General features: G+C 40.7%; 1 protein-coding gene and 1 long non-coding RNA gene across 5 annotated transcripts in view; one reads left to right on the forward strand and one right to left on the reverse strand.

Annotated features, from left to right (window-relative positions):
* Positions 1-11,697: 11,697 nt before the first annotated feature.
* Positions 11,698-27,479, reverse strand: part of LOC117531423 (immunoglobulin-like domain-containing receptor 2) — an 84,003-nt gene continuing 68,221 nt past the window's right edge. For 2 of the 4 annotated variants that reach the window (XM_034194524.1, XM_034194541.1), the window contains 6 exons: positions 23,851-23,997; positions 23,510-23,677; positions 17,780-17,908; positions 17,125-17,470; positions 13,822-14,539; positions 11,949-12,046 (listed from right to left, as the gene is read on the reverse strand). In XM_034194524.1, coding sequence (XP_034050415.1) covers positions 12,011-12,046; positions 13,822-14,539; positions 17,125-17,470; positions 17,780-17,908; positions 23,510-23,677; positions 23,851-23,997 — 1,544 coding nt within the window. In that variant the 3' untranslated portion in view covers positions 11,949-12,010. Of the gene's footprint in view, positions 12,047-12,348; positions 12,382-13,821; positions 14,540-17,124; positions 17,471-17,779; positions 17,909-23,509; positions 23,678-23,850; positions 23,998-27,479 lie in introns of all 4 variants that reach the window. The other 2 variants (XM_034194533.1, XM_034194549.1) reach the window with 2 other exon arrangements.
* On the forward strand, positions 21,182-21,924 carry LOC117531468. Its single transcript, XR_004566629.1, has 3 exons — positions 21,182-21,286; positions 21,428-21,430; positions 21,472-21,924. It is a non-coding gene; the product is annotated as an uncharacterized LOC117531468 (long non-coding RNA).

Consider the following 27,479-nt stretch of genomic DNA (forward strand, 5'->3'; position numbering starts at 1 on the left):
CGTGGAAAAACTCACACATGCGCACGAAGGTTCAAGCTTGGCTGACGTAAAAACATATGAATCAAATCCATATAGTTTTTGAAAAAAATAAAAAGGTGCGATACTTTTCTCACAGACCTCGTATATATATATATATATATATATATATGTATCCTACCTTTTTATTTTTTAAAAAAACTATATGGATTTGAATGACGTGCAATTACACCAATCATGCTTGAACCCTCGTGCACATGCGTGAGTTTTTTCACGCGTCGGTGACGTCATTTCCCTGTGGGCAGGCCTTGAGTGAGATGTGGTCCCGCCCTCTCGGCTGAATTCCTTTGTTTCACACGCTGCTCGAGACGGCGCGCGTTGCTTTATCAAAATTTTTTCTGGACCTGTGAGGAATATACGAGTGGACACTATTCGAGAAATTAAGCTGGTTTTCGGTGAAAAGTTTAATGGCTGATGAGAGATTATGGGGTGTTTCTGTCGGTGTAAGGACTTCCCACAGAGCGGGATGTCGCGCAGCACTTCCAGGCGCCGTCGTCGGCCTGTTTCGACCTGAAAACATCCTAATTTAAGGCTTAATTCACCCAGGACGTCGTGAGAGAACAGAGAAGATTCAGAAGAGGCCGGCATGAGGACTTTATGCGGACATTCCACTGTTTAAGGACATTTTGTAATGAAAGACGTGCGTGCGTGCGAATCTGTGTGCGCCGCGACAGGAAAAACACCTCCGTGTTGAAAACCATTTGTAAAATTCAGGCGGCTTTTGATGGCTTTCAACAAGTGAATAACTGAGAAATTGTTTAACAGCTTGGGCATGTTCCAACTTGTCCGTTAAGGTTTCCAACGGAGGTGTTTTTCCTGTCGCGACCTCCCGCAGTCGGGTCCGGCCCGACATACGACTCTTCCCGCACGTTCTTTCATTACAAAATGTCCGTTAACAATGGAATGTCCGACTAAACTCCTCATGCCGACTTCTTCTGAAAGTTCTCTGTTCTCTGATGACTTCCTGGGTCAACAGAGCCTGAAATGTGGAAGTTTTCAACTTGAAACGGCGAGACGCCGCCGCCTCGAAGCGCAGATCGCCGTCAGGCACCGTGGGCCGTCCTTACGGCGACATTACCAGACCAAAATCTCTCATCAGCCGTTAAAATTTTTACCGAAAACCAGCTGAATTTATCGAATGGTGTCCACTCAGTTGTGCCTTACAGTTTTTAAAAAATTTTGATCAAACAAAGCAGCAGTCTCTGAGCCATTCCTAAACAATGAAAAAATCGACGAGAGGGTGGGCCACTCCTCACTCAAAGACTGCCCACAGGCGAATGACGTAACCGACAGGCGTGAAAAAACTCTTGCATGCCCACGAGGGTTCAAGCATGTCTCATGTAATCACACGTGATTCAAATCCATATGGTTTTTGAAAAAAATAATAAGGCTCGTATATATATATATATATATATATATATATATATATATATATATATATATATATATATAGTGGGTTTTTTGGGGGGGTTGTTTGTTTGAAGTGTGTTTAAAAAATGAATACAAATAAGACTGTCATGATATGAAAAATGTAAAGTATGGTATTGCTGGCACTTTTGGGGGGTCCTGGGGGGGGAGCTGAGTGATTCAGTGACAATGATAGTCTTTATTTTTATTTTGTTGATTTATTTATAGTCTGTAAACAGCCTCCCAAAGTATCATTGTGCACAGTTAGAGAAAATGTTTTTGAAGTTTTTTTTTTTTTTTTTTGCACTCAGTAACCCTTGTGATCCCAAAGGGATTCATTCAGAAAATCCAAAATACCACGACCAGACAGTCTCCCAATGACTGTCTGTGCCTCATTCCAGCAACTTTAATCCAACTGTTTTCCAGACAATCCTCACAGCATTCTCTGCACACCTTGTAGGAATCCTGATGGCATTAGTCCTGTGGTTAGTCCTGTTTTGTGTTTTGTTTTTTGGTGGGTGTTGGGGTTTGGGGTGTCATTCAGTCTGAAAATTTAGCTGTGTACATTTGCATAATGATTGTTTTGTCAAATAAACCATGATACACATTTTAATAGGGTGCTGTGCCAGTCTCATAGAATTAGTCACACTCCTGAATTGAATAAAGAAAATCTGTCTGTAAAAGTGATGCTTTTAACAAACAGTAGTCCTTATTTTTAGAAATCATTTGTGGTCTCTGGAAAAATTGAGGGACTGTGGATACAAAAGTTTTGAAATTCTTGAGGACTCAGACATGAATATCACTGCAGAGAAAACTGAACTTTTCCACCTCAGGCTAAACAGACTTTTGTCACCACAGATAGGGGGCGCTGATAGTCTTTTGGTTAAAGTGGTGGAGTTGTGATGGGGGTTCATGTCCTGCACAGCCAGCCCAGTCTCACATTTTCGTGCCCCTGTCACAAAATGATCGGCCCTATTTATTTTTCTGTCTTTGCACTACTTTCTGTCTCCATGTTGTCTCTAACCACGCCCACTGTGCACCTGCAGACACTCAAGGTGACTTCACTAAAAAGTGCTGCAAAAAGATCTGATCAGCTTTATCCTGTTTCTCTGCACAGTGCTTGAATCACAGCATAAACCTGCCAACTTCCATCAGCACTGCAGAGCAGCACATTTCAGGGACAACACACAGCATGTGTTTTTTTTTCCAGGATTCTGGAACATTCTGGAGCTGTGAGTGGACATGTGGCCTTCCATGACACACACAAAATACATTCTTATCAATTATTTTGTTCATTATTTATTGTTTGATGAATTGTTTAGTCCATAAAATGTCAAAATAAAATTATTACTGTTTACATACTGTTCAAATACAACCCAGAACTCAAGTTAACTCAGAGTAAACATTAAAAAAAAGTTTTCATCAACTGCACCCCATCAGCATCAAGTGGATGCTTTGGCAGTTTAACTTTAATTTTTTTTAAACTGTTGACCTGTATTACAGTATCTTGCTGAAAGCATTTAGAATATGACACTTTATAGAATTTTTCTGTTTTATACCATCCAGTCTGAAGAAGATTCACTGTGCATCCAGAAAGTATTCACAGCAATTCACTTTTTCCACATTTCACAGCCTTATTCCAAAATGGATGAAACTTGTTTTTTCCCTGAAAATTCTACACACACTACCCCATAACGACAATGTGAAAAGTTGCTTTGTGATTTTTACAAATTTATTAAAAAAAAAAAAAACTAAGAAATCACATGTACATAAGTATTCACACCAATACTTTGCAATAAGCTGCATAAAATAATGTACTTATATAAGCGTCATAAATTGTTTTGTTTTAAAAGAATATTCACAGAGCACGTTAAAGCCAGTCATATGTTTAAAACAACCTTTTCATTAAAATGTTACAAAACTTTTCACAAACTGTAATTAAAAAAAAATGCAAACAAACAAGTAGTCATGAGTTACAAATAGTAAAATAAGAAGCATATATTGAAAATATTACATGTTTTTGAGCATTAAATTGTTAGAAAATGTATGTCATATGTCCTTAACATGAAAGATCATCTGAACAACAGCAGGTACAAAAAGGCATTTTTATTACCTTCGCCAAGGAGGTTATGTTTTCGGTCGCGTTTGTTTGTTTGTCTGTCTGTTTGTCAGCAGGATAACGCAAAAGGTTTTGAACGGATTCTGATGAAATTTTGTGGAGTGGTTGGATATGACAAGAGGAACAAGTGATTAAATTTTAGTGGTGATCCGGATCACGATCCGGTTCATGATGCTAACGTGTTAGCATGTCTATGGCATTTTCAATGTTAAAAGTTAGCATTAAGCAGTTGCAGCTGTCATCACCTTCCGGTGCATTTGTTTTCAAATTGTAATATTTCTTACATTTATTTTTGTTTATATATTAATAATCTAATAATTATTATATACAGTTTTAGAGAAAGAGACAAAAAGAAATAGATCACTGTGCCAAGGAGGGATCCGGATCACGATGCTAACGCAAATGTTAAAAAATTCATATATTTGCAGTTTAGTTGAATAATAAAGTGAATTTTGTCTCTTATTTGTTTTTGTCTATAAGCACATGCAATATCAATATCAGTGCTCGGATGACAGTAGCTTCTGGGAAAGGTGCAAGTTGCAATAAACTGTGATGCCAAGCGCTAAGGATACATGCTATCCAGTCACAGCAGATTAAACTTTTTTTTTACTACTGAGGAAAGATCATTGTTATACTTTTTTAGGTTCAATGATTCCACAGCATGTAGTCAGTGATCCCATGGCCTTGGCGGAGGTTTGCACTCTCTGAGTGCTTCTAGTATTGTATTATGTTATGGTCCATAATTACTCATCACAAAATAAAGTGTTTTAAGTACGTAGCATAATTTAGCATGAGGCAGAAATCTCTGACTGACCAAACTGATATAGCTGTGTTGTATACACACAAATGCACACACACACAGAGTCTGTGTTTACAACAATGGACAAAGACATGACTCATACTCTTACATTGTCTCTTTTGCAGAAAAGTAAGGAGTCATCTCACTCTGTTCTCTCTCTCTCTCTCACATACACATAATGCTGTCAGTACCAGACAGAAAAACACACAATGATGGAACAAATCCAAAACACAAAGACGTTATTCTGGTCTGAAGCCGAGTCGGCCCAACAACACAACACAACATAAGGAAATGTAAATCAAAAGTGTAATATGACTGGTAGAAGTTGACAGTAAACACGTGTTTATGTGAGTGAACAACTGATGGTGTTAGATGAGTTGTTGACTCAGCAGTCATAACCAAAGACCAAATTACACTTGATCAACCCAAACATTTCACCTTACATACCTGTGCGCTTAGACAAATGTGTTGTATGAATTATGAGATATCTCACACGCAGCATAAAGTGTTCAGCATGTTATAACATTTTGAAAATTTTTTTGAAAGTTAAACACTCATGTTTAGGGTTCTTTTTCACAACAGTTCAAATGTTCATTGGTTCTTATCACTGCCAACTAATGGAGGAGGGGGTGAAATTTATACCTCCAAAAAGATGGAAGTTGATGATGTTTGAAGAAGAGATGAGCTGGTCCATGTGTCGGGGATGAGTTGATTCATTTCTGGTGCTGATGTGGACCTGGTTCTTTAGTCTTACGGGTATGAGAGCTGTTGTCCACAGTGTCTGAATCCAAGCTGTCCAATGGTTATGCCATGATGAAATGTACACAGTAATTCTGATGGGTCTCCTCTGTCAGTTGGCAGATGTGATGATGGTGATGACCGTTCATGCCCTCTGAGTGCTCCTCTATTGTTCAGACTGCGACTGCTACTTTTCTCTGTTACTAGTTTTCTGGGTGTCCGTTTCATGTACACTCACTGGCCACTTCATTAGGTACACCTTTCCAGAAGGCTGGACTCCCTATATCAGTGGTGTCCAAAGTATTCCAGAAAGGGCCGAGAGGGTGCAGGTTACCGTGCTGCCAGTGACTCCAGCAGGTGATTTCACTGATGAACTCATCTCACCTGCTCAATCCAAACCAATGAGTCAGTTTTTTGAGTGTATCACACAAACAAATAACTCATTGGATGAACTCAGTTCACTTATGGGCAGGATTTCCATCTAATAAATATATGTAGTCCCAACTAAATTAAATGAAATTACGAGGTCTGTTAGAAAAGTATCCGACCTTATTATTTTTTTCAAAAACCATATGGATTTGAATCACGTGTGATTGCGTCAGCCAAGCTTGAACCCTCGTGCGCATGCGTGAGTTTTTTCATGCCTGTCGGTTGCTTCATTCGCCTGTGAGCAGGCTTTGAGTGAGGTGTGGTCCACCCCTCTCGTCTATTTTTTATTGCGTATAAATGTGGTTAGCACTGCTGCATCTCAGCTGGTTCTTTGTGGGTGGAGTTTGCATGGGTTCCCTTCAAATATTCTGGCTTTCTTTGCTACATTCAAAGATTAGGTGAACTGAAACCTATAAAATTGACCATAGGTCTATCTACACTAAAAAAAAAACAAAAAAAAACTGATGCATTGGATGAACTCGATTCAATTGTGAGCAGGATTTCCACCTAATAAATATATGTAGCCCCAACTCAGATAAAGCGCATCCATGCAAGATACGAGGTCTGTTAGAAAAGTATCCGACCTTATTATTTTTCAAAAACCATATGGATTTGAATCACGTGTGATTGCGTCTATTCTTTATTGCGAATAGATGTCTGAATGATATGGATCTTTGCTGCATCAATTTTTTTCCAGAAACTGTAAGAGACCTCCAGGTGGACACCGTTCGAAAAATTAATATGGCTTTCAGGGCCGATTTTATGGGGATTAAACAGATTACGGGGTGTTACGGCCCCTTTAAGGACGGCCCACAACTGCTGAGAGTGCAGCGCGCTCCCAGCGCCGATGGACAGGCTGACACCCCGCACAAACAACCAGATCATTTCCAACGTGAAAGCTTTGTTGATCCGGGACCTCGTCTGACTTTCACAAAAAGGCAGAAGATGTGGACATCAGCACTTTTTCCGGCACATTCCACCGTTACAGGAGGTTTTTTTTCATGGAAAAAGAAGCGGAGGGACGCGCCACGGAGCCGTTCATTACGCGGGACAAAACCACCTCGGTGTTGGTCTCACAGGACGGCTTAAAGGTGGATTTCAGACGGATTCCGGTTGCTTTCCAGTCGTGTGAATATCCGATTGTGATTGTGCATGAGTTGAACATGCCAGAACATGTCCTGTGAGGCTTCATCACGGCGTTTCTTTTCGCCATGCAGCTCCGCCGCGACGCGCGGAATTCCTCCGCCTTTGTTCCTCTTTCCATGACAAAAACTCCTGTAACAGTGAAATGTGCCGTTCATTTCTAAACCGGACACTGTCTTGATCCGGTATGTCCTCTGACTAGCACAGGAATTGTGAAAAGACGTGGACATCAGCACTTTTTCCGGCACATTCCACCGTTACAGGAGTTTTTTTTTTCATGGAAAAAGAAGCCGAGGGACGTGCCACCGTGCCGCCCTTGACGTGGCACAAAACCACCTCGGTGTTGGTCTCTCAGGACGGCTTTCAGACGGATTCCGGTTGCTTTTCTGTTGTGTGAATATCCGAGAAAATGAGCTTGAGCTGGACAAGCCCCAACATGTCCTGTGAGGCTTCATCACGCCGTTTCTTTGGGCCGAGCGGCTGCACCACGACGCGTCGAACTCCTTCGCACGTCTGTCTTAATGTGCCGGAAAAAGTGCTGATGTCCACATCTTCTGCCTTTTTGTGAAAGTCAGACGAGGTCCCGGATCAACAAAGCTTTCACGTTGGAAATGATCTGGTTGTTTGTGCGGGGTGTCAGCCTGTCCATCGGCGCTGGGAGCGCGCTGCACTCTCAGCAGTTGTGGGCCGTCCTTAAAGGGGCCGTAACACCCCGTAATCTGTTTAATCCCCATAAAATCGGCCCTGAAAGCCATATTAATTTTTCGAACGGTGTCCACCTGGAGGTCTCTTACAGTTTCTGGAAAAAAATTGATGCAGCAAAGATCCATATCATTCAGACATCTATTCGCAATAAAGAATAGACGCAATCACATGTGATTCAAATCCATATGGTTTTTGAAAAATAATAAGGTCGGATACTTTTCTAACAGACCTCGTATCTTGCATGGATGCGCTTTATCTGAGTTGGGGCTACATATATTTATTAGGTGGAAATCCTGCTCACAATTGAATCGAGTTCATCCAATGCATCAGTTTTTTTTTTGTTTTTTTTTTAGTGTAGATAGACCTATGGTCAATTTTATAGGTTTCAGTTCACCTAATCTTTGAATGTAGCAAAGAAAGCCAGAATATTTGAAGGGAACCCATGCAAACTCCACCCACAAAGAACCAGCTGAGATGCAGCAGTGCTAACCACCTTGCTGCCCTGTTTCAGCGTCAATCATTTTCTGAACTCGCTCATTCCAGTTAAGGGTTACAGGGGTCTGAAGCATATCCCAGTGGTTGTTTCAGCTTCAGCACTTTTGAATGACATTGTCTACAATAAGTTTCCCATTTTGCAACTTTTCTTTCTGAGTGATAAAGGAGATGAAAATGCAGTTTTTGCACTGTAGATTTTTCCCTCATTTATTTATTTGGAGGAGAATTCAAATAAAAAAATAAGGGGCACCTAGAGAGTGGAACACCTCTGCATTACATGGTTGACTGCTGCCTGCAAATTAAATCTTTGCATTCCCATTACATCAATTCTCCCCCAAAGTAACCCACTTTAACGTTGGCCAGCACACATCTCTTCAACTATGATTAATCCATCTCCACGCTGTTTGAACTGCACAGTCATCACCTTGTGTTTGACCTTCCAAGGTCCCCTGAGGTCAAAAGGTCATATGACCAATAGAAAAGTGATATACAGTGAGGAAAACACGGTAGGGAACTCCAACAGGTTGCATTGGCACTGGAATCACACTTAACCCATCAGCATGGAGAAGTTGCTTTTGTGTGCTAGGCCTGTTTCTTATGATTCAAAGACAGTATTGGTAATGTTCTTCAGATTTCCAACCTTCCAAAATCTACAGTGAGGAAAATAAGTATTTGAACACCCTGCGATTTTGCAAGTTCTCCCACTTAGAAATCATGGAGGGGTTTGAAATTTTCATCTCAGGTGCATGTCCACTGTGAGAGACATAATCTAAAAAAAAAAATAAAAAATCTGGAAATCACAATGTATGATTTTTTTAAATAATTTATTTGTATGTTACTGCTGCAAATAAGTATTTGAACACCTACCAACAGGCAAGAATTCTGGTTCACACAGACCTGTTCATTTTTCTTTAAGAAGCCCTCTTATTCTGCACTCTTTACCTGTATTAATTGCACCTGTTTGAACTTGTTACCTGTATAAAAGACACCTGTTCACACACACAATCAATCACACTCCAACTTGTCCACCATAGCCAAGACCAAAGAGCTGTCTAAGGACACCAGGGACAAAACTGTAGACCTGCACAAGGCTGGGATGGACTACAGGACAACAGGCAAGCAGCTTGGTAGAAGACAACAACTGTTATGATTATTTATTAGAAAGTGGAAGAAACACAAGATGACTGTCGATCTCCCTCGGTCTGGGATTCCGTGCAAGATCTCACTTTGTAGGGTAAGGATGATTCTGAGAAAGCTCAGAACTACACAGGAGGACCTGGTCAATGACCTGAAGAGAGCTGGGACCACAGTCACAAAGATTACATTAGTAACACATGATGCTGTCATGGTTTAAAATCCTGCAGGGCAGCTAGGTCCCCCTGCTCAAGCCAGCACATGTCCAGGCCCGTTTGAAGTTCACCAGTGACCATCTGGATGATCCAGAGGAGGCATGGGAGAAGGTCATGTGGTCAGATGAGACCAGAATAGAGCTTTTTGGAATCAACTCCACTTACCATGTTTAGAGGATGAGAACAACCCCAAGAAAACCATCCCAACCGTGAAGCATGGGGGTGGAAACATCATACTCTGGGGTGCTATTCTGCAAAGGGGACAGGACGACTGCACCGTATTGATGGGAGGATGGATTGCGAGATTTTGGCAAACAACCTCCTTCCCTCAGTAAGAGCATTGAAGATGGGTCATGGCTGGGTCTTCCAGCATGACAATGACCCCAAACACACAGCCAGAGCAACTAAGGAGGGGCTCCGTAAGAAGCATTTCATGGTCCTGGAGTGGCCTGGCCAGTCTCCAGACCTGAACTCAATAGAAAATCTTTGGAGGGAGCTGAAACTCCAAACCTGAAAGATTTGGAGAAGATCTGTATGGAGGAGTGAACCAAAATCCCTGCTGCAGTGTGTGCAAACCTGGTGAAAAACTACAGGAAACGTTTGACCTCTGTAATTGCAAACAAAGGCTACTGTACCAAATATTAACATTGATTTTCACAGGTGTTCAAATACTTATTTGCAGCCGTAACATACAAATAAATTATTTAAAAAAATCATACATTGTGATTTCCAGATTTTTTTTTAGATTATGTCTCTCACAGTGGACATGCACCTAAGATGAAAATTTCATACCCCTTCATGATTTCTAAGTGGGAGAACTTGCAAAAGCGCAGGGTGTTCAAATACTTATTTTCCTCACTGTATTAGTGTTTCATTGTAACCACATCTTTAATCAATTTCTCAAAACAGCCATTCTAAAGGAGTATGACCTTCCAAGGTCACCTGAGATTAAGTTTGATTTTACCCACAGAAGGGAGATTAATGATTTCATATTAGTATTAAATACTAATCATAGGTGCAAGCAATTCCTCAAAATACGGGTGCACACACAGGACACCCCTGCAGTGCTACCACTTGAGGAACCCTCCTTCCATTAAGTGCTTATATTATTTTGCCTTCAATTGTTATAATCTACTATATTATCTACCATGTCTAGTTCTTGACTGCTACTACGACATCTTCAGGCATAGCCTCAAAAACATTTACTTGGTTTCTTACATAGTTTATGTGTTATAACACTGATCCACGGTAACAGTATTGTCACGGAGCGACTACTTATCTCACACTATTTTTGTTTAAGACAGCTGTCTAATCAAACAGAATGCACTCATTGGGGCATTAACAGGCATTAACATTTTCTCAATTTTCTCTCGTGTGTAAACACTCTCAAAGTTCAAACCTTAGTAGGAAAATAATACCAAACTGTTTTCAGGCCCAAACATTTGTTTGAGAAATAAAAATAGAATGTTTTCCTATAAATAATTATGATGGCTTTTAGAACTAACAAATTTAATTTTAACGATCAACGTACGAGGTTGGACACATAAGAAATTATTAATAGTGACTGACCAGTATTTGACAGATTGCGCCTCTGCGTCCTGACGCCGCGCCTTTTTCCACTCACACCTGGCTGCAGGTGTCTGTTTCCGAGTGACAAACACAGTTATGAGTAGTTGTTGGTGCTCTTTTTTCTTCTGGGTGAGAAGATTCTTATAAACAGACACGCAGAACACAATGCACTGTAAAAAAAAAAAAAGGCATGCAAAATTGGACTAAAAATTCCGTGAAACGGCGAGGCCGCGAAAGGTGAACGGCGTTATAGCGAGGGACCACTGTATTCTCTTTTCACATGTCAATAATTCTTGACATGTGAATATTTGCTCGCTCAAGTAATAAAACATGCCTAATTTTTCAGATTTCTTTATTCTTAAGATGTATTTATTTATTTTATTGTGACAAACGAATGGAGAAGACAAAACCTGATTGCAGCACGGGCGAAGGGAATGACAACACTACAGTTGTAATGATCAATTTCATTGTCTAAAACGATGACACCACATGAAGTTAAGCTCAGCGCTGCTCTGGCTCCAGGCTCGAAGTCTGGAGAAAAAGGCGAGCAGCGCTTTCTTTGCAGTCAGCGCTGTGGCCACGGATCGTGCTCGATAGACCAGCAATCCCGCAAAAGCGGGATTTGTACTGATTATTATGTAGTATAATCAGGAAAGTGTTATTTATGTAACATATGCATTGATTTGTATAATGGCACTGTTTATCATGTTGATCAGTTTCATTTTTATGTGGATTCCAGTGCTGGTTCATTTTGGTGTATAATTTACGCCACCTCTCGACCTGGTGTATATTTTCAGCGCAGCATACGCCAACGACCACATTGATAAATGCCAAGTAGCGCAGCCGTTTTGGTGTACACCCCATATACGCTCAAATATCGCCGTACGCACGTTGATACATGAGGCCCATTGTGTTTTGGGTGAAAGTGTGTTACCAGTTTAAAAAGTCCTGCTAGTCTTACACGCAGTGCCCATTACTTCGGCGTTCAGTGTGTCTCACATACACACAAGACAGCCGGTGACACAAGCTGTCCGGTGGTGTCTTCATCACTGAGTGAGGTCACAGGCAGAAAGCCTCAGTATCAGTATTTGTGTGACTGAGGGGCTGCATAGATCCTGATTCAGCATTCATGACGGCAGTGTACGTTGCATTCTTTTCCTTTCCAGCTCAACATATGTTCCTGCGGTGCACGAAGCTCCGTGTTCTCAGCATCTGTGGCATTCAGACGATGAGAGAATCCCGGCTGAGTAGAGTGCTCTGCAAATGATTGTGAAAAAAAAAGTAACTGATCTGAAGACTGTAGAAATAGCATAAAAGCATTTATTATCATTTTTTTAGCCGCATAATATGGGTTACTATCATGAAGCAGAACATGTGACAAACTGTCTTTGTTTAATTATTTGTTTTAAACTTGTGGCCAGATGCTGACGCTGACATATCTGATTATCTTGAAACAAGATTTGGCTTTAAACAACAGTTTGTCCCAGGTGTGGAAGATGATAAGTGAACTGGTTATTACTGTTAGAAAGAATGGTTTGATACACAACAGAGTCTTCTACCTAGTTTTCATTCTGGTAGCATCTGAACCTGACCTGTACAACAACACAAGTGCAGAAACCTTTTAACAAGCTATTTTCTCAACTTTGGACGAAATGTGGGATCACGTGAACTGTAGAAACTGTCATGGAAAATGTCTGAGATTGAAATGGAAATATATTTGATACACTGCATTATCAACAGAAATCTCACCGTAACAAACATTTGGTTGTTGACACTGTATCATTGAAAATCCATGACACTTATTTTAATAAAGGCTTGCATATGTAAAAATGTGCTCAAATACCATAGCACTTGTGAAAAAACATGTATGCCGATTTACTAATGGGGTGCACTGAGAATTGCATCTTTCAAATGTGCAAAATAGTGTGTATTGTTCATTTACCATATTTGTCTTCATGAATATGCAATTTGGGGTGTGCCTACCTGATTGCATAATATTGTGGGTGTTGAACATGAATATAGATGAGGTTTGCACATGTAACATTATTTGTCAGGGCTAAAAGGAGTTTTAGGGACTGAAACTGCATCTGTAATTCAGCATGTTTGCAAACTGAGCCAATCTTGTGAGATCATTGCAGTCGTGTCTAAATCAGATTCAGTGTTATTCCCTGTGAGCTGTTTGGGTATGCATTTCTTTATTTTCACTCCATAATCTTCTTTAACACAGAAAACACCATGAATAAACATTAATGTATTGTGGCCTATTGTTAACGAATCAAATCATCCACAGCCTGCAAGGTGAATTGGTCATATATAAATATAAATAGTACGCCCTGAGTGCATTTGTTCAGCTAAAGTGTGTCATTGTGCATGAGGTCAGGATTGTGGACAGCTCCATGGACAGTACAGAAAGTAGCTGTGGCCCTATAAATCATATACAAATTATACTCTTTCAATATCATGTCCCCTCTGATTATGTGAAAATGAACAGAATATATTAACACTGGAGTGATCATGCATACTGTCACCTACTGTACATGAGTGCATAGAAGGATTTAGCAGTGTATAATTCTTAAAAATAAATAAAAAATAAAATAAAATGAATCTATTTCGATATGCAATGAAGATTACATGTCCATCTAAATTTATATCAACACAATATTGATAAAATAGATAGGCGGAAAAAAAAATGTCCAGTCCTCATTCATACCATGCAGAAATTAAAAGTATAGTAGAACTTGTGGTTAGGCAGGTTCAAGAACAAAAAAAATGCTCTTATCTTATCACATTCTGAATTGTGAGTTAAACCTTGCATAGCTAATTTTGTGCAATATTACTGGAATCTTTAAAATCGGGAAACAATAAAACTGGTCAACAGCCTGGAAATCAACTAGTTTTCACCTTTGTTGAAATGTTGCCTTCATGAAAATGTCTGAGCTCTTCTGACTGCAATGGAGCCGCCACTCAACATGAAAAGCAAACCTTCTTGACTACTGGAATTCATGGGCCAAGAGCCCGGAAAGGCAACTCACCGCTTTACGGGACTTGTCTCTGGGTTCCTCTCTGCGACTTGACAGCGCATGTGCAGCAGGTTGAGAAGAACGGGTGCATGTTGGGGCTGTGCGTGGAGATGGCCTGTCAGTTCTGTTTCGATCAGCGTCTGAGGAAGGCGGCAGTGACTTTGCCTCAGGCCTGTTACTTGGGGAATGGCTACAATGCCGACTAGATTCACTGCTCTTTTTCGAGCTTCCCTTTGACTGTGTCTCTGAACCATCCTCACCCTGGACCCTGCTCTTCCCCTGTGTAGCCCCACGCAACTTAGCTTTGCGCTCCAAAAGACTGTTAAGGAATGTGCCATTGTAGTCCTTTTCTCGAGATGAAGTCAATGGCAGAGGTGGTCGGTCATGGGGTTCACTATCACAATTACCCCTCTTCTTTTTAGGTGAAGGAATTGGACTTATGTTCTCTTCTTTCCTCTTACTCTGTCTATAGTGGTCATCATGGTGGTTTTGATCTCCAAGGTCATTTTCATGATTGTGATAATATTGCGGTGGACCATCCTCATAGAAAGGGTAGCGGCTAAACTGAAGTTCCATCTCAAATGCTCCCCTTTCTTCTTGTCTGGTCTTAAGGCCTCTGCCTCCCCGCTGCCTGTAGGAAGCTGCAAATTCCTCCAGCTCATCCAGCGAGCCTGTCCGTCCTGCAGCATGGTATGTCTTTCTTTGGACATGCTCTGAACGAGGGTTCCACCTTCAAAACATCACAACAAGAGAAGGTAAACACATAGAGACAGCAGACTAGGGGAGAGGACACAGGGAAAAACCAAATGATATCATGAGAAGTTCCTGCCCAGCCACTATGATACTGGGTTTGTTTTTATACTGTTAGTGAATTAGGCAAGTCATTGTAATCAAATATATAGTTGTTGGTTGTCCAAGTCAAGTGATGGAGGTTCAGATTTGGTCTTTCTACATACCTAAGGACTATGAACCAGGGTTAATCTAAAAACCAAAGAACTTGCATAACTGGTGCAGCATCTGTGGTTCATAATAAGCAGAAAGAGTAGAAGGATACATACTTAAATACAATTTAGATATATGTTACTGTTCTACTTACTGGAAAAAAACACTATTTAGTATTTCTATTAAACAATATATACATAGTCTGAACATAGCCTTTAATCTGGCTATGTTCATACTTCAGCTTGTTAACTCCATTTTGTTTGGATTTGTTATTGTTCCAAATTACTTCTTGGTAACCAGGTTCAGCTGGATAAATTATGTCTTTGTTGCTTATTTTGCCAACATTAGCTGACTAGATGGCTGACAGTCCAGTGTAGAGGTTGATCATTTAAGTTTGAAAGCTAATGATAATATAAAAGAAGTTAACACTCAAACCAAAATTTGACAGCAGAATAAGTGTTGTTGGATCCTACAATTGCAGACTGCCGTTGCTGGACAATTCTCAGTTGTGACGTCAGATATTCCAGCATACCTAACAACACAGTAATTAATGGTCAACCAGTTGAAATTGTGCAACCTTGGGACTATCATTGATAATTGGCTTGAGTTTGAGGCAAAGTTTGAGGCAAACATTGAGGCAGTGTGCAGGAAGGGTCCCCAGCACTTGTTCTGCCTCAGGAAACTGTCCTACTTCCACATTGGCTGAACCATGTTAACACTATTTTATTGTACTTTTATTGAATCTCTTTTATCTTTTTCTTTGGTGGTATGGTTTGGCAGTCTGACACTGAAGGATAGGAACAGAGTGGGTTTTATTAAATGGTCCAGTCGGCTGATTGGTGAGTCGCAGCTGAGTTTAGAGTCCCTGTACACCAAACAATTACAGCAGATAGCTAGCTGCATCACAATTGATGAGTCCCACCCTCTGGCTAATGAATTTCAGCTCCTACATTCTGGCCGTAGGTTTAAAGGCCCAAGGTGTAGGACAAAATGCTACAGGAGTAGTTTTGTTCCAACGGCAGTTGTGCATTTGAACAAATCTTAGCAGGGTTTGCACATATTTATATATTTAGCTATTTATTTATTTGCCTTTTGCACATTGATTTTTATGATGGCCGTCTTTTACTGGTTTCTCCTGATGCTTGTTTTAAGTGGTTTAGTAAGCTTGTGAGTGCCCGGTTGTGTCTGTGTTATACTTTTGTTTTGCATATGTTCTTTGTTAGTGTTTTCAGTGTTTTCATTGTTATTGTTGTGCCTGACTAACATGGACGCCCTTTTCTGTTTGCTGCAAGTCAAATATACCTACAGGTACAAATAAAGTCACCTGAACCTGAACCTGAGTGCAAAGCAGAAGGGAACTGTCAGGGCTCTCTAGATCCTCTGAGGCAGCCTAAGACATTCTAACAAAACTATCATCATAGCTGAAGCTGTACTAACAGACCTTATTCTTTGTGAAGCCCGTAAAATTTTCACCGAAAGCCAGATAAATTTTTCGAATGGTTTCTAGGTGCCAGTCTCTAACAGCTTCTGAAAAAATTCTGATGGAAAAAAAGTCCTTTCCATTCAGCCATTTCCAGACAATGAAAATCTGACGAGGGGGCGGGACCACTCCTTACCAAGGCGTGCTCACAGGCGAATGACATCACCGACAGGCGTGGAAAAACTCACGCATGCGCACGAGGGTTCAAGCATGTCTGACGTAAAAACATATGAATGAAATCCATATAGGTTTTGAAACCTCACAGAAACTCCAATGGGAGGTCATAGTCTGATTAAGGTATTTACATGTCTACAGTGCACGTCAATAATCAGAATAATATTGGAACACTTCACGTCTTAATCAGATTATTGTTTACTCTGATTATGACCTTATTCAGGTTAAGATAATCAGAAAACCCTATTTACGCGACAGTGTCTTATTCAGAATTTAGACTTAATCACATTAAGATCATAATATTACTGTCCATGTAAACACAGCTTATGTCTGATTTGTTTTAAAGACAATTCAGAATGTTCTTTGAAAATTTTTGCTTGTTATTTGTATCCTTAATTAATGTGCATTAAACTAATTGGCCATCCTTTGTGGGTGTGACTTTTTTTGCTATGTCATTATTCATACAATACCTATTCAACCAATCTGTTTATGATAAAATTACTACTAGAGCACAACATTGTTTACAAGACCAAGTTCCTTCATGGTTTCAGGGGAACAAACATCCAGACCCCACTAGAATGGTGGTGGCATTGACATAACAATGCAACTTTGGCTTACTTTTCCAGTTCATCACTGAATCCAATGCCTCAGTATTTTAAATGCTGTAGTAAACCCTGCTTTCTGAATATTTGTATGTGTGTATTTACGTGCGTCTGTACCTGCTGTGGTCCTCTTCCTGTCTATAACTGCGTTGGCGATCAGAGTGGCTACGTTTGTGAGACTGAGAAGAAGAAGGAGGATCAACGGTGTAGTGCCGTGCATGGTGGGGTTCGGCACGGCACTGGCGGTGCCCTGAATCAGGTTCATTGTGGCAATGTGCCACCGAAGGAGGATTATCATGATAACGCTGTGACTCTTGACTCCTGTTGTCATGGTTTCGCTGGGGTTTAGCATCCGGGTCATGGTCAGGGATGGCAGGCAGAGCTTTCTTCTGGATGTTGCGGTATGTTTGGCGAAACCCATTTTCTCCCTCGTGGAGAGAGCTCAGCTCTGATTGGTTGCAGGCTAAACAGACAATAATAAATGAAAAATTAAATGTGAAGTGTTTTTTATCATGTGCTTCAGATATATGTTAAAAACATGCAAACATGCCATGATATACGTCTAAACTAAAGCAAATTCAAGTCAGCTGAATGTACAGAGTGGCATGCAAAGACAAGCTCAAAAAGCCAAAACAACCAAGTACAGCAGCTCAATCTATGCTCTATGTAAAGGCAGTACAACATGAAGTGAATCATGATTGGATCATCATGCGACAGTACATCAAGACAGCATGCTGGAGAGTCGAGCCTCATGCTGGATTTTATCGCTTACACTGCTGGCTGATGGACCTGGAAGGGTTGAACTGGGCCAGTTGTTTCTCTACGTACTGTAGCACTTTGAGAGAGTCCTGATCCTGAGTGGATGGCACACGGTAGGGAACCCCAACAGGTTGCATTGGCACTGGAATCACACTTAACCCATCATCATGGAGAAGTTGCATTTGTGTGCTAGGCCTGTTTCTTATGATTCAAAGACAATATTGGTAATGTTCTTCAGATTTCCAACCTTCAAAAATCTACTTTGAGATACATTAAACTTGTTTCAGCTGCATTTTTCATACACCTTATTGTTCAGGGAATCACGAAGACTCCATGATTCATCTGCCATTGTAGTTTTGTGTAAAGAATAATCTTAATTTATTTGTTTCCACTTCGTCATATTAACCATTTTCTAGAACTGCTTTTGGGCCTGACTGTCAATTTCCAACTGTCATCAATGAGGCATCGGCAAGCTGCATGCCATATGGCCACAGTGTCATACCTGATGTTCCACCGTGATCCACCTCATTTGGACCTCCCTGAGTAATTTTACACATTGAGCATGACCCATAGATTCTTCAGAGAGACCTAGTATCAATTGCAATTTGTTGTCTTTGGTGTGGACGGGACCACTAAGGCGCGAGGGTTGGACCCCGGGATGTGGGCAGCAGACACGACAGGGTTTAGTGCAACAACAAGGTGTTTATTCTCCAGGTGACAATGTACATACACAAGAGTGAACAAGAGTCCCAGGTGACAAAATCCAAAATGCAACTAGAGTCTTGTAACAACGTGACACAAAATTCCAAGACAAAAATCCAAAAATGCTACAACAGTCAAAGTGTGCAAATAAACGAGGTGATAAACAAAAAACTGTCAAAAATGCGACAGTGAGAAGGACACTTACTAATAGAGGACAACATGGGTGCAGGACAACAGAGCGTGATTCCAGAGAGACAAACAGAAAGCAACTGACCAGCAGTGGGGAACCAAATGTGAGTGACATAAATAATCAGTTCAATCAGTGACAGGTGCTGTGATGATGATAGACAGAATTTACATGAAGCAGACTGGACTAGACTCCAACAGAAAACCCTCATAAGAGAAACACTGATCCTAAAACATATAAACAATAGGGTGGTTCAAAAAAAATAAAAGTTGGAAATTCATTACTCTCACCCCTTCATTTTATGATGCTTTGGGAAAAAAGAAAGCCTGCCAAATATTTTTGTCATACATTAATATTTAGAGGTAGCACATCATAGCTGAAGGTTGTAAATATATCAATTATCGCTGCCCGAGTGCCCGTGCAATAGGTTATCCATTATCCAGTATCTAATCACATCACTTATAAAGAGGATAGAAGTTAACCACCTGAGTGTAACTAAAGTATAATTTTATATTCAATTTAAAACTATACCTGGGTTTAAATATTTCTCACAAACAACATACTTTCAAAAATGTTATTTTAGGCTACAAGCTGAAAATTTTGCTTCAATTCACATCTTCTTTTCTTTCAGATCTTTGGTGATGGTGAATCTAACATGAGATAAATGTAAAAAGAGACACTTGCTGACTTAACATGCTTAACCATTAACTGGAAACTTCAGTAAAACATGTCAGCTACTAGAAGTAGAACATTTGTATACCTTATTGGTTCCACCGACTGAAATAAAGGGAAACAAATTGCCCTCAAATGGGCAAATACTCAAGGTATTTTTCTTCAAACACACTGATTTGAAGAAAACTGTCCATGATGCTGCTGTGACCTCTATAGACATGGCAATTCCTTTTTGTGAGAGAGCTAGAATCCCACTGAGGGCAAAGCAGCATCTGATCACAAAGTTAGAAAAGGTGTTCGGAAAATGGAATCGCAATACAGACAAGCAGAAGAAAGATGAAACAGTGTTTTGTGAATCTTTGGAGGACTTGTTTGACATGGCACATCAGGATGTCCTAACAATGATAAAGTTTGAAGATGACAGACAGTTCCTACTTGCTCAGCGAGAGAAAGGTAGAGGATGCATGACAGGCATAGATAAAATACAAACTGCCAAAGAACAAAGAGCAGAAAAAAAGGAAAGCTGCAGAAGCAAAAAACAAAGAGAAACTGGAGGAGCCTGGACCATCTAATGTCTCACTACCTGACACTGTCTCCAGCCAGAGTGAAGAGAACACAGAAAGTCCAGATGAAGAATTTGTTATGCCAGTGCCACAAAAAGCCAGTAAAATTAAAGCTGTTGTAACACCAGGACTTGCAGCAGCATTGGCTAGAACCAAAACAACAGACAGAAGTGCCACCTATATTCTGACTGAAACGGCAGCAAGTCTTGGTCATGATGCAAGCAACTTAAATATCATTATCATGTAAAGGATGTTCTCTTATGTTACACAGCTGTATAATTGGTTCTTGTGCTGATTCATACATTTTTGAATATTAAGTACTGCAAGGCATAAAGAATATTATTGTTTGGAGCTAGATCAAAATATATGTGGAAATATATAAAGCATAGACTTATTTAAATTTATCAATAATGAAACAGTATTTCATCAATAAAATTAAAATGCAATGTTTGATTGTTACAAAATCTTCGCTACCCCAGTATGTAGGTATTGTAGGAAGGAGCATGATACATGTACGAGAAGAACTGCATCTCACAATTCATGTTTTAGTGTTAACTATTTTATGGGATACGAAAAGATTTGATTTTCCAATGTATTGCCATAATTTCTGTTCTGACATATCAATATTAAACTGACAGAAATAATTTGGAAATATCTGGAAATGACCATACTATATGACAAAGTTATTGCGAGCAAAATCTTTAAGGGCTGTGTGCTACCAGTAAAAATTATTAGAGTTTTACGAAATTGTACATGATGTGTTTTTATGTTAGGTACAACAAATTTAGAGGGTGAGACTTGAAGTTTTTTGAAAAAAAAATTTTGGCCATTTTTATGGACCACCCTAATAAACAACAAATAAGAGGAACAATAAACGACTAGGGAGCACACAAGGAGACAACCAAATGCCCAAGGGACGGCACACTCAGAGACTGGTGAGCCGACAGGCACCGCACATCGCTGTCAGGCGGAACCATAGCAATGGCACGTGGCCCAAGGCATGGAAGGACCCGACAGGGAGACATGAAGTGTTGTGTAACACGAAGAAACAAACACAGGAGACCAATAAGATGGGGGACAAAACTATACAAAAAGGCACATGTCATGGAACGAAACCCCAATAATCTTAGCTCCCTGGTTTTAATCTATGTATCAAAACCACACCATAGCACCAAAAGCTCTTCCCAGACATACTGTATTTCAACTTTATAGATTAAGGTCTCAAACACATGGATGTCACTGCTGAGGTGAGTGACTTGTTGAATGAGATCAGGACTCTTGTTGCTTACAGACACACTGCTGCTGACTGAATTTTGGAAGGTGCTGAAGGTCTTGATATTGTTCTTGTTGAGGACACTTGCAGCCATCAACTCTGCAATTCATCACTGGGCTTCTTGTCCTTGCTCACTGCCACGCCACTCAGAGATGTTCTGGGTTAAGGGGCGAACATCTCTGAATAGCGTTCTCCCGGCTGATGACCCCACAGCTAGCATAGTGGGCACCGTTGGAGGTGCAGCAGGCCTACTGTAGAGCCTAGCAGGTATAAACACATACCTGTGATGTTTAATTGCAATTCTTGAGTACTGTAACCAGGATGTCCATTATTTCTACAAAGTCCACAATACCATCTGCAAAGTTAAGGTTATTAAATTCACTGACAAAGGCACACAAGTAAATGGATCCCACTTTGCTACTCCATAGCCAGTCCATGCTAGCACTGAACAGATTAGGGGCCAGAACACATCCGCGATGTGTCGCACAATACATTGGAAATAAATCAAACATTCTCTCCATTCCACACAGCATTCACAGTACTTGTGTGTAAGATTTGCCATGATGCACAGCAAGGGTTTCCACAAAGTCTCAGGTTGTATCACAGAGCAATCGTGTTAAATACTTTACAAAAAATAAAGGCTGCAAAGAAATCCTGTCAATACTGACGCCTGTTTTCAGTGAAAACCCAAAGAGAGAGAACAGTGTAACAAATGCAAAACATTATTCAAAGAAGAGGGGTAGAGCATTAAACTGTCAAGTGTGTGTGTGAAGGGGGTATAAGAGATTTTTATCCATACTGAAATGACAGCATCTTTCAGTTTCAAATCCATTACACCAACAGCAGCTTTGCCTAAATATATTGAATGCTTGATCTTCTTTAGGTGTACCTAAAGAAGCAGCCAGTGAGTATAGATCATCCACACATTAGGAACAAATGCACAGACTGTGTTAAGAAAAAGGCTCAGCTGTTCACAAGAAAAGATGGGGTGAGGATCACCACTTTGTGAACAGTTCATAACACAATCAGAAGATTCAGAGAATCTGGAGAACTTTCTACACATAAGCGGCAAGGCCAAAACCAACATTGAATGCCCGTGACCTTCGAACCCTCAGGCGGCACTGCATTAAAAACCGACATCATTGTGTAAAGGATCTTACTGCGTGGGCTCAGGAACACTTCAGAAAACCATTGTCAGTTAACACAGTTCGTCGCTACATCTACAAGTGCAAGTTAAAACTCTACCATCCAATGCGAAAGCCATACATCAACAACATCCAGAAACGCTGCCGCCTTCTCTGAGCCCGAGCTCATTTGAAATGGACAGACGCAAAGTGGAAAAGTATGCTTTGGTCTGATGAGTCCAAATTTAAAATTGTTTTTGGAAATCATGGACGTCATGTCCTCCGGACAAAAGAGGAAAAAGACCATCCAGGTTGTTACCAGTGCAAAGTTCAAAAGCCAGTATCTGTGATGGTATGGGGGTGTGTTAGTGCCCATGGCATGGGCAACTTACACATCTGTGATGGCACCATCAATGCTGAAAGGTACATCCAGGTTTTGGAGCAACACATGCTGCCATCCAAGCAACGTCTTTTTCAGGGACGTCCCTGCTTATTTCAGAAAGACAATGCCAAGCCACATTCTGCACGTGTTACAACAGCGTGGCTTCGTAGTAAAAGAGTGCAGGTACTAGACTAGCCTGCCTGCAGTCCAGACCTGTCACCCACTGAAAATGTGTGGTGCAAAATACGACAACGGAGACCCCGGACTGTTGAACAACTAAAGTCGTACATCAAGCAAGAATGGGAAAGAATTCCACCTGCAAAGCTTTAACAATTAGTGTCCTCAGTTCCCAAACGCTTATTGAGTGTTGTTAGAAGGAAAGGTGATGTAACACAGTGGTAAACATGCCACTGTCCCAGCTTTTATGTAACATGTTGCAGGCATCCATTTCAAAATGAGCAAATATTTGCAAAAAGAAATAAAGTTTATCAGTTTGAACAATAAATATCTTGTCTTTGAGGTATATTCAATTGAATATAGGTTGAAGAGGATTTGCAAATCATTGTATTCTGTTTTTTTTTACGAGGGTAGGCTGAAAAGTTCTAAGGCTCACTATGATGCAGTTAATGCATTAATCCTTCATGGTGAGCCTTAGAACTTTTCAGCCTACCCTCGTACATTTTACACAACGTCCCAAATTCATTGGAATTGGGGTTGTATGTTCAGAACTGCTGGCCTAAAACTGTAACTAAAAAACAAAAAAAAAAAAAAAAAAAAAAACCCCAGATATAGTCTCATAATGACTGTAAAAGCACACAGATCACCCCAACTAGACTTTACCTGCTGTGAGTAGAGTGCTGTCTGAGGGAGGGATGGAGGACATCTTGTCCACCAGGGAGGGAGGCGTGATGGGAACCATAGTTGGCATACCAGAGACAAAGTATGGAGGGTAGACAGGTGTCTGAGGGGTGGAGGTGCCTGTCTTGATTCCCTTCCCTGCCTCATACACTAGAAAATGCAAAACAATTCCATTCAGACTTTACAGATTAAGAAAAAAATACTATTGGTTGTAGATGGTGTAAATATTGCAAATCAACAAGAGACTTTATACAAGGAAGTAAAGAAGTAGATGTAGTTAAAAAAAAACAAAAACAACTTTGTCAGTGTGTATTTACACGTACAGTGTCTGGGGCAGCAGCATGTGTCGGGGCAACACCAGCAACTGACGTAGCAGCAGCATGAATGAGGGCAACACTGGCACCAACACACCCCAACCAAAAGCAGGAATAACACACTGCCCAGGGTCACTGCTGCAACAAACACCCACTCTAGAAGTGCACACAACACACAGGTCCATAAACAAAAAAAACCTTATGACACAGGGTCATGAATGAATTTATTTAGGGTGTAGGCAGAAGCTCATAAATGCTCACACCTTTAACCAAGAAAGTAAAAATGTACGTGGTGTGTCCATAAAGTAACGGTCCTTTTTATTTTTTTTTTAAACTATATGGATTTCATTCACGTTTTTACGTCAGACATGCTTGAACCCTCGTGTGCATGCGTGAGCTTTTCCACGCCTGTCGGTGATGTCATTCGCCTGTGAGCACGCCTTGTGGAAGGAGTGGTCCCGCCCCCTCGTCGGATTTTCATTGTCTGGAAATGGCGGAATGAAAAGGACTTTTTTCCATCAGAATTTTTTCAGAAGCTGTTAGAGACTGGCACCTGGAAACCATTCGAAAAAGTTATCTGGCTTTTGGTGAAAATTTTACGGGCTTCACAGAGAATAAGGACTTCAACTACAGCTTTAAGGACCCCTTTAAGGACGGCAGGTTTGGACATGTCCAGCTCTCCACAAGTTCTCTTATACTCACTCGACTGGTAAGCACTGAAAGCCGAGATAGGCATGTCCAAACTTGTCCTCTAACACTCCGAAAAGGAGGTGTTCCTTTGTCTCGCTTCATCAGCGAATCAGTCGTGACGCGCAAAACCTCTGCGCGGCTTTCCATGACAAAATCTCTTGTTAAAAGTGAAATCTGCCGGAAAATGGCTGATGTCCAGCTCTTGTGATAACCAGTGAAAGAGCACACGACGGTCTCGTATCCACAGAGCCATCAGCTTAGAAATGATCCAGTGGTTTGTGCCGCGACATTGCAGCTCAGAGCGCGGCGCACCGGGGTCCTTAAAGCTGTAGTTGAAGTCATTCTCTGTGAAGCCCGTAAAATTTTCACCAAAAGCCAGATAACGTTTTCGAATGGTTTCCAGGTGACAGTCTCTAACAGCTTCTGAAAAAATTCTGATGGGAAAAAAAGTCCTTTTCATTCCGCCATTTCCAGACAATGAAAATCCGACGAGGGGGCGGGACCACTCCTTCCACAAGGCGTGCTCACAGGCGAATGACGTCACCGACAGGTGTGGAAAAACTCACGCATGCGCACGAGGGTTCAAGCATGTCTGATGTAAAAACATATGAATGAAATCCATATAGTTTTTAAAAAAAAATAAAAGGACTGTTACTTTATGGACACACCACGTATACGAGGTCTATTAGAAAAGTATCCGACCTTATTATTTTTTTCAAAAACCATATGGATTTGAATCACGTGTGATTACATCAGACATGCTTGAACCCTCGTGGGCATACGAGAGTTTTTTCACGCCTGTCGGTTACGTCATTCGCCTGTGGGCAGTCTTTGAGTGAGGAGTCGCCACCCTCTCGTCGATTTTTTTTCATTGTTTAGGAATGGCTCAGAGACTGCTGCTTTGTTTGATCAAAATTTTTTCAAAACTGTAAGGCACAACTGAGTGGACACCATTCGATAAATTCAGCTGGTTTTCGGTAAAAATTTTAACGGCTGATGAGAGATTTTGGTCTGGTAGTGTCGCCGTAAGAACGGCCCACGGCGCCTGACGGCGATCTGCGCTTCGAGGCGGCAGCGTCTCGCCGTTTCAAGTTGAAAACTTCCACATTTCAGGCTCTGCTGACCCAGTAAGTCGTCAGAGAACAGAGAACTTTCAGAAGAAGTCGGCATGAGGAGTTTATTTGGACATTCCATTGTTAAAAGACATTTTGTAATGAAAGAACGTGCGGGCAGAGTCGCATGTTGGGCCAGACCCGACCGCGGGGGGTCGCGACAGGAAAAACACCTCCGTTGGAAACCTTAACGGACAAGTTGGAACATGCCCAAGCTGTTAAACAATTTCTCAGTTACTCACTTGTTGAAAGCCATCAAAAGCCGCCTGAATTTTACAAATGGTTTTCAACACGGAGGTGTTTTTCCTGTCGCGGCGCACACAGATTCACCGAGTCGTCACGGAAATGACTCGGCGGATTTGCGCGCACGTCTTTCATTACGAAATATCCTTAAACAGTGGAATGTCCGCAAAAACTCCTCATGCCGGCCTCTTCTGAATCTTCTCTGTTCTCTCGCGACGTCCTGGGTCAACAGAGCCTTAAATTAGGATGATTTCAGCTTGAAACAGGCCGACGACGGCGCCTGGAAGCACTGCAGGACGTCCCGCTCCGTGAGAAGTCCTTACAGCGACAGAAACACCCCATAATCTCTCATCAGCCGTTAAACTTTTTACCGAAAACCAGCTGAATTTCTCGAATAGTGTCCACTTGGATATTCCTCCCAGGTCCAGAAAAAAGTTTGATAAAGCAACGCGCGCCGTCCCGAGCAGCGTGTGAAACAAAGGAATTCAGCCAAGAGGGCGAGACCACATCTCACTCAAGGCCTGCCCACAGGGAAATGACGTCACCGACACGCGTGAAAAAACTCACGCATGCGCACAAGGGTTCAAGCATGATTGGTGTAATCGCATGTCAATCAAATCCATATAGTTTTTTTTTATAAAACTGCCGGTTAGTTTTATAAGATACCTCGTACATATGTATATAAAAAATACATATACCCATGATAATACAAAATTAATCACTGAACTAAAATTTCAAAACACAAACATGCAAACATCAGTGCACCCAAAAAGAAAACAAAATCGATGAACCTAATTTATCACGTTTTATAAATGGTTTAACTTAGGATATATGAGTGACCAATGTAGTTGCCGATAATACCAGATTTCATCTTATCAACAATGTTGACATACAAATTTGTGTGCTCACTTGCAATCTGTCCTGATAATGCTGAACATTTTGGTTATGGATGTAAACAGTGTCCAAAATGGCAGCAGCCAATACCTATCTGTGACATATTTTATAAAATGAAATATGAACATTTCCATAAACCAAAGAGTACAATTTAGTTAGATGGAATACAAGATTCCACATAATGAATTAGAATCTAGCTTTGTAAAACAAAAACAAAACAACAACAAAAACAGGCCGAGCAAATAAAATATTTTTGATTCATGAACTTGTTCATCCAGATTTTAACTTTTAATATAAATAATGTCCAGGTTAAGCTTAAAATCTCCAAAGTTTTATAATTCTATTTAAACTACTCTGTTTTCACAGACATTCTCCTGCTATAAAGAACATTTAGGCCTGACATACCATGCGTCCGGTAAGTATTCACAACACTTCACTTTTTCCACATTTTATTATGTTACAGCCTTATTCCAAAATGGAAGAAATTAATTTTTCCCCAAAAAATTCTACTCACAACACCCCATAACAGCAACATGAAAAAAATAGTTATTTCTTCCTCAAATTTTTTGCAAATGGATAAAAAAACAAAAAAAAAAAAACACTAAGAAATCACAGGTACATAAGTATTCACATTCTTTGCTCAATACTTTGTTGCACCTTTGGCAGCAATTACAGTCTTAAGTCTTCTTGAATACGACG

This window comes from Thalassophryne amazonica, chromosome 2 (genome assembly GCF_902500255.1).
Source record: "Thalassophryne amazonica chromosome 2, fThaAma1.1, whole genome shotgun sequence".
Taxonomy (NCBI): domain Eukaryota; kingdom Metazoa; phylum Chordata; class Actinopteri; order Batrachoidiformes; family Batrachoididae; genus Thalassophryne; species Thalassophryne amazonica.